Genomic DNA, 8,365 nt, shown 5'->3' on the forward strand with positions numbered 1-8,365 from the left:
GAAAATTATTTTTTTCAGTGACCAAAAGGTGTTAAAAATGCCATGTGCTGTTAATTAGTAGACAAGCTTTATTTAAGAAATGTGAATCTTTCCTGTCTTTTATTTTTGTTTTGTTTTCATCAGGAACCTCCCCAGGTTTGCTCAAGGGGCATTGATCAGAGTCAGTCAACAAAAAAAATGTCTATGTAAGTCAAAGATAATCTTCATCTTTATTATTACAAATATCAGGCTTTAAGGACAACATACAGAAAAATGCACAAAATTAAACAAATATACTGAGATATGATACTTGTTTAACAGCTGATAGAACATGGTTGATAGTTCTACTGTACATTAATGGAATATGACAACATTAGGTAGCTGAGAGTAAGTTGTATGATGTGTTCTTGTTCCTAGTTGAGGTAAGGTCACAGTTTAGTTCATCTGAACTACAAAACAATGAAGCAAAAATGAAAACAATATTGTTTTACCCTTGAATTTCTGTAAAGCTAATAATCTCACACCTAACAAGGGAAATAATTAAGGAAACCTTAAGCTAAACTATATACACAAAGCTGTCTGGTAAAACCATCTTCTTTGAAGTTTGTTTTATTAATTAGTGCCTTGCAAAAGTGATAATACATCTTTAATTATTGAAAAAATTTTAAAGTTACAGCCACGAGTTTCAATGTATTTTGTTGTGATTTTATGCTGTAGATCAACACAAAGTAGTGGGTTATCATGTAGTGGGGAAAAAAATGCTACATCGTTTTTAATAAGTGAAAAAAAAAAACATTTGAAAAGTGTGGAATGCATTTGTATTCATCCCATTTAACTCTGATACCTCTAAAGAAAGAAATAAATCACTTCTTTAAGAAGTCATTAAATCGGAAACCCGTGTGTCATTTATTTTCAGTAACTGGCGAGATTTGCGAGAGAACATTGCTGAACAAACAGCAAACAACAGAGCAGACAGATCAGGGATAAAGTTGCAGAGCATTTGAAAACAATTATAAAACAAGATCCCAAGCTGAGCATCTCACAAAGCAGTATTCAATCTATTATCCCTAAATGGAAAAGATGTGGAACAAAAGCAAACCTATCAAGTTGTGGCCCACATTCCTAAGCATAGAAGGTAAGCAAGAAGTCCATTAATCAGAAAAGCAGAAAAAAGCCCTTTGAAAAGCTGGAGGAGCTGCACAGATGCACAGTTCAGGTGGGACAATCAGTCGAGAGGGCAACTGTTAGCTTAGCACTTATTATGGCTTTTATGTAAGATTCTCTACTTATGTCAATGTAAGCTATAAGAAAAGACATGTGTGGCCCACAGACATAAAACTGACAGCACCCTAAACACACCACTCCCACGGTGAAACACATAGGTGATAGTGTCACGTCAGGGACAGACAAACTGAAGCTCACACTTTCCATGATAATGACTCAGCCAGAGATTTAAGCATATTCAAGTTTTAGAATGGTTTAGTCAAAGTACAGACTTAAATCTGGTGAAGAATCAGTGGCAAGACTCTGAGAAATAGCTGTTAAAGCAGCACCAATCTGGCAGAACTTCACTTATTTGCAAAAATAAAAAAAACAAACAACAAAAAATAAATAAACATTTCTTTTTCTATGAAGCTGGAAGAAATGAACCCAAAACACTTGCAGATGTAACAGCAGCAGAAGGTGTGTGTAAAAAGAATGTATCTGAAGGATTAATGCAACAGCACTCCATACTTTTCAAAAATGTATTTAAAAAGAAAAAAAAAGATACATTTGGTTCTTTCCATATTACAATCATACTCTTATTTGTGGTCAGTTATCAGAAAAAAAACGTCTCTCTTTGATTAATAATAAAATATGAAAAAAATACAAGTACTATTGCAAGGCATGATGAGATTTCTTTTGGCGTTTTAATCCATCAGCTGGTTTTATACCATTATAAAAAACAAGGCAAATGTTTGCTTGATTCATCCACAGAGAAACAAACCAGGTGACGGAAATGCTATTTTTCCATTCACTTTGTCCACTAAAAGGGGAGGCTGACTTGTATTTTTTTATTTGTTTTTTGATCAAACAATCTCACATCCAGTTCCCTTTATGTTCCTTTTTGGACATCCTGGAGTATTTCCAAGTGGACGGATCAGTAACAACGATGCCACTTGTCAAAGAACCATTTTGTTGTCCCTCTGTTCGTTCATGTTGATGTCTTTCTCTCATCTTCTCTTCACTGAGTGAAGGCCAGAAAAAAAAAACATAAAAAAACCTCACAGTTCATCCACCCCTTCATCTATAAAGCCATGTAAGGGTACAGACCTGCTCAAAAGTCTTACAGCTGTTGTAACTCTGCAGAGTTTGCACCAAAATCCTCTGATGCCTCAATCATCACCGTCGTGTCCTCCTGTCCATCAGATTTGGACGTTTCTCCTAGATGCATCATCGCTTCATTTGTGGCAGCCACTTCAGGATGTGGAGAATATCGGAGGAACGACCTCGTCTCCTGTCGTTCCTTCAGTTGCACACGTGAAATCAAGTGTGAAGTGTTGTAATGGATGGCTAAGTCACGAACAGAGTGTCGCAGTCACAGATCAGGGTGGGGGGGGAGGCATTCATTTCCCAGGTGCAGAGTGGATCCAGTGCTTATGTCTAAGCTGTGTCTCCTTCTTATGTTTCGAGGCGGTGTTTTCTCTTGGCTCTATGTGCGTACAAGAAATACATACTGTGCCCGGTGGTGATGAATATTACTGATATGATAACAAGGATGCCAAAGTGCTGAGGTTGTGGAGCAGAAATCACCATGATAAAGTGGAGCAGGTCCATTAGATAATTCATGGAGCTCTGCACCCCATTTACCACCCCTCGCTCTGACTCACAGATGGTCTCCTGCAGAAGCTGAGTCACACTCAGGTCGAAGCACCACAAACCTGAAAAACACATATACATTTACTTTTTAAAAGTTGATCCATGCAGGTTTTTTTTGTGTTTTTTTTTTAACACTGCAACCCCAAGAAAAGAAAACCAAGATGCTGCCTCTATCGTATTTCCCTGTGTTCAGCTTTATGTGCCCTGCTCATTTTGGTCTCTGATCTAGCCAAACCATTTTTGTATGTTTGCTGTGTCCCCTGCATGGCTAATGTAAAATGGGATTTGTGATGGCCTTCACCTGAACTGCAAATCCAAAGTTACCAGGGCCTTTTCTTTGTCTGTTTCTCTCAATAACGCTTTTCTTCCCTGGCCTGTCATTTCAGGTGGATAAGCAGTTCTTCAAGATGTGTTTTAAACTCAGGATACTGTTTTATAACGTAACACTGCATTGAGTTACTTCTCATCTTTGTCCCTGAGCTGTCTGCTGTCTGCCTTGGTCTTAATGATGCTGTTTGTTCTCTAATGTTTGCTAACAAACCTCTGAGGCCTTCACAGAACAGCTTCGTTCAACTGAGACTGAATTACACTCCGGTGTACATGATGTACTAATTACGTGGCTTTTGAAGGCAGCTGGTTGAAATGGATTTCATTTAGGGCTATCAGAATGAACAGCTGTGATAATGAACTTTAAACGGTTCTTAATTATTATTTTATTTTTATTTTATTTTTTACAAAACATGTATTTTAAAATTATATCCTTTATCTTTGACTTCACAATTACACTTCAGTTAGTGTTGGTCATACATAAATCCCAGTAGAACGCCTGAAAGTACGGGGCTGCAAGTTGAAAATATGTGATAACATCTAAGGGTAAACAAATTTGTAGTTTTGAAATTATAGGTAGGCATTAACTTAAGAACGTCTTCCTGTAATGTCACAGGGCCCCGATTGAGGGAATGCTTGCTGCACCGGCATTTCATAGCAGAACTTTCAGGTGTGATGTCGGATGTGGTATTTCTGGATATGTTTCACTAATTTTTACAATTCACTTTATTTTTTCAGAGGTTTCCAGATTTTAATTTGTTGAGTCTTCGCATGTCAAACTACTGTATGTATCCATAAATCTTTTCCTGAACAATTTTCACTCTCATTTTGAAGTTGGTGTACTCACCAATGCGTGCAGTGATAACGCCCAGGAATAGCAGAATAATGGATATGTAAGAGTCCGGTGCCATTCCAGAGGGGACGTTGTCAAAAAGGACGGTGTTGTTGGTCCAGTGTATGGAGGAGCGATCCGGAAGCAGCGGCTGATTGCTCCCTCCCGAAAGAGGATAAGTATGTTTTTGCCTTTTGCTTGCCATTCCTCCAGGCTCAGCAGAGGAACCAGAGCTAAAGTAGGGCATCAGCAGACTGAGATCTATAGGGCTGCCAGGAGCAAACACAGAGCACACACACAGCAACAAGCAACCCAGGTGGAGGCAGCTTGAGATGATTCCTGTATTAACCAAGCCAACCGACTTCCTGAGCCTGGTGAACATCACAGTGCCCATCAACCCTGTGATGGCCGATACACCCATCAACAGACTTAGGAGGGAGCCGCTTATGCCCTGAGTGTAAGCATAGCCAGTGGTGATGCAGTCAAAGCCCAGGACTGTAGTGTAGAGGAAAGCCAGACCCAGTCCAGCCAGGAAGACGGGTTGTCGATAATAGGCCCTCCAGCCATCCATACATGTGCTCAGCAGCCAGCGGAACCTTTGGAAACACAGCGGCAAGTTGGTGATTTCTTTAAGATGCATGTCTGTGTTGCAGTTGCTGGTTGCCAGAGGGTCAGATAGCTCATCGTTGCCTTGCCCTAATGAGAACAAAGAGCGATAACAATAATTTAGTTTATGTGCTGTGAAAGCTGAATGATGAATTGATTTTTTAGTACGTTTTTCTAGTGTAACTTCTAATGTCTGTTCATAAAAATATCTTAAGCTCAGAACATCTACACAAATTTAAACTGTTAATGTCATGGTGGCTATAAACTTTGGTGTTTATTCTTTAAAATTATAATTATTTCTAACAAAACCCATTGCAAAGAATTGGACAATAAAATGAAAATCAACCCAAAGCTTTAACCAACACCACTCTTTTAGTCACATAAAAATTCCCATGCAAATATCTTACATATCTGTTGACTGCCCATATTGTTAAGGCAAAAAAATTCATAGTTGAAATTTAAAAAGGTTAAATTGACAGGAAAGTTGTGGTTAAAGTAGGACTGCCCTGATACAATTCCAAGTATATAATGCATTTTAATATGATATGTGATGTCATATGTCACAAACCAAATAAAGAATGAGGCATTTCAAAACCCAACTAAATGTTTCAGATCGCAAAACTCATTGTATCCAAGCAAAGCTGACCCTGTGTGAAAATATAATTTCTCCCCCAACATTTCTTGTATCACTTTTCACTGGTAAATACAGGAGGTTTTATTGCCAGACCTGTAGAATTAAGTTTTCTCTTACACAGAACCCATCTTATAACCTGGTAGAACCTGATAGAACCTGTTTGCCAGCATGAAGTAGCCAGTGCACCACGGCTCAGCGTTGACAAAACAATATTTGTCAGCTAGGTAAATATTGCAAATCTATTTTCAAGACTTTGAAATTCCAATGAACAACATTCAAAGCGCTGCAGTTGTGTTTATGATTCAACAAATTAGAAAGAGGTTGAGAAAAATAGCAACCATTTGCATTTGAAGTGCAAATAGTTGAAAAGAACAAAAGGTCTCTATATCATTCCCCCCCAAAAAACATCTTGATTTAAATGGTTTTAAATAATGTTGCCCAAGTCTGCACAGACTTTTAATGAAGTTATTCCCACCAGGCAGGGCACAACCCGTTATTAGCTTTATGATACAGTTACTTTTAAGGTCCACAATGATTTGAACAGTTTATCCCCCTTAATAAATATTAAAATTTGCTTGATTATCTGAAACCTTTAAGAGTGACACAAAGTAAAAAAGATTAACAACAGGGTAAATACTTTTTTTAAGACACTGTTTCTTCAGAAACAAACTACAAAGCAATTAATGTATTGGTCTCTCTATGCTTTAGGCAATTTTAGAACATCGTAGCAGTTTTGTTTTTTTCATTCTCTAAAGTCCCAAACTGAAGCAGAAAATAAAGCTGCGTTCCACAAAAACTCCTGTTGGGACAAAACATGAGTTCCTGTGAAGAAAAAAAATGGCAACTGAAATGTCACTGGTGAATGAGTAAAGTTGGACGCATGTTGGATCATTCCACACATGATGCATTCATTGTATTTTCTTCTGTTACTTATATTTTAAGATGTAGCATTACATTAGAAAGTCAGTCAAGAAAAATCTCCCGTACCTTGCAACCCTCTCCTCTCTGACCTCTCCAGGTACTCCTGATCGCCCTCCACCGTCGGGGGTTTGATTGAAAGAGCTGGAACGATTCGATAAACTCTTGACAAGAAGAAGAACTCCACAATGAGAGAAAAGAGGTTCCACGCCAGGATGAAGCCACAGCCAACCACGTTAGAGGCCAGGGTCATGACCTGTCCCACTGCCAGTGGGGCCAGGATGTTGGTCACCTGATCTATCCTCCTCATGGTGGCATTCATTCCTATTGTTGGGATAAAACACACAAGATTAAAGCTTACCCACACGCAGACTATCAGGAATAAAACAAAAAAAAGAAAAACAGGAGCTTGTTAAGCTGAGACCTTGAGTACAAACAAAGATGCGGAGTAAACTTTCTCACCAGCCAGGTGGCCTCGGTTGTAGCCTGTAATAACCACTATCCAGTCCCTCTGGATGGCAATGGTCAGCGCTGTGCTTGCAAGGTTTGCCACATCTGCCAGGATGATCACCACCGTATAACAAACCACCTTGTGTGAGTTTTGCGATGCAACATGTTACTATGATGGCACAGAGTAGCCACAAGCTCAGAAGTAGAGGAAACAGGGACACAGAAAAGAGGGAAGAAAAACAACAACGCTAACTTATTTACGTAGTAATATTTACAAATCCTATCAACAAATCATGTAACGTACATTAGCTACTTGTTAATTCCTAATTATTAGCCAGTATTTAAAGCCTACTTACAGTAAACCATCCATCCCAGATCAGCTCAATCTGTTCCTTATATGAGAATACCAGCATGAGCACAATGCTGCATACAGTCACTGAGGTGTTCTGAATGAAAAGAGATGCATGTGCAACTAAAACAGAAGATGGAGAAAAAGACTTTCAGACTTTCACACATGACTGTATAAAAGTAAATCTAAGTGACGTAACATATTCATGCAGACTCTCTACTCATGGCGTCCTGATGGGAAAGTATAACGATTAAATAAAAAAAACTGATATATTTTAGCTATCGGGTTAATGAAATTTACAACCTTGGTGGAACGGAAAACCAGCAGATTTCTTGGTCAAAAATCGGATTCTTTTGATCTCTACCAATACCTTTCCATCTCTGCTACCTGATAGCATTTCAAAAGGAGTTGGGGAAATAATCGTGCATACCTTTATTCCTAGGATTGCGATCAACCCAGTCTCCAATTAAAGCCCCAAGCAACAGCACTGACCCAGCCAGCACCAATCCAAACACTGCTGTCAACAGCAGGTTGCGGCCGTACAACTCAATGAGGAACACAGAGATTGCAAAGTGCCACATGCGGTCACCCTGTTAAATCCAAAGCACAATGTCATTAATAAATGTGTGTCTGACTGCACACATTTTATATCAAAAAGGACAGCTTTGCTGTTTGTTCTATCGTTCGCCATGTTCCGTCTCTTCAGAAAAGTCTCTTACCCACATAGATAACGCTCCACTCACATAGATGAGAAACTTGGGGCCTTTGAGGTAGATAAGAGCTGAACCTCAAAAGGAAACACATGAAAATATAAAAGTAGGTCAGTGTGAATTTGCTGTATACACAAAACACAAGCTGAACCCAGAAGGGGAACCTTACCCGGTATTTTCCTTGCTCTTCGAGTTCTTGAATCCCTGATGTTGTCAGATTCTAATTCAACCACAACCCCACCACACTGGGACGAATCAGCTCGCTGAGACATTGCCTAGATAAGGAATGAAGGAATGTAAAAAACCCTAATCTAATAATGTTAGAAAAATAATAATGTCTGGTTTGCCACATTGTTAGGTGTGTGACAAGCAGATATAACCCACTGCTGGTCAACTGTTTGGACATCAATACTCCCAGGTCTACTAAGGAGCAAAGACTGTAAATTTAATCAGCACTACTTTACGCAATAGGGTCAGCAAGGTCCATGTGCAACAAAAATCTTTAGGACTTTTTGAACTGTTTCTTTTGAGTAGGAAGTTGATGAATCAACACATTGCAGGCAACTTTGAGGCTAAATCTGCACCATGGAAATCAAATATAAATATGTCTAGATACATGAACTGTACATAAATGCAAAGTGCATGTCATGTGTCACTGATGCTGAGATTTGTGTGTGTTGTGGATTACTGCTTCAGCCAAC

At 38.9% G+C, this 8,365-nt stretch overlaps 1 protein-coding gene across 1 annotated transcript; it reads right to left on the reverse strand.

Moving 5' to 3' along the window:
- Positions 1 to 861: 861 nt before the first annotated feature.
- On the reverse strand, positions 862 to 7,936 carry LOC103478551 (ferroportin). Its single transcript, XM_081597545.1, is given in 8 exon segments — positions 862 to 2,900; positions 4,013 to 4,693; positions 6,225 to 6,479; positions 6,618 to 6,744; positions 6,962 to 7,077; positions 7,385 to 7,546; positions 7,631 to 7,741; positions 7,834 to 7,936. Coding segments are annotated over 8 exon segments (1,815 nt in total). The 3' UTR covers positions 862 to 2,640.
- Between the last annotated feature and the right edge of the window lie 429 nt (positions 7,937 to 8,365).

This window comes from Poecilia reticulata, chromosome 16 (assembly GCF_904066995.2).
Source record: "Poecilia reticulata chromosome 16, P_reticulata-male-v2, whole genome shotgun sequence".
In the NCBI taxonomy this organism is placed as follows: Eukaryota; Metazoa; Chordata; class Actinopteri; order Cyprinodontiformes; family Poeciliidae; genus Poecilia; species Poecilia reticulata.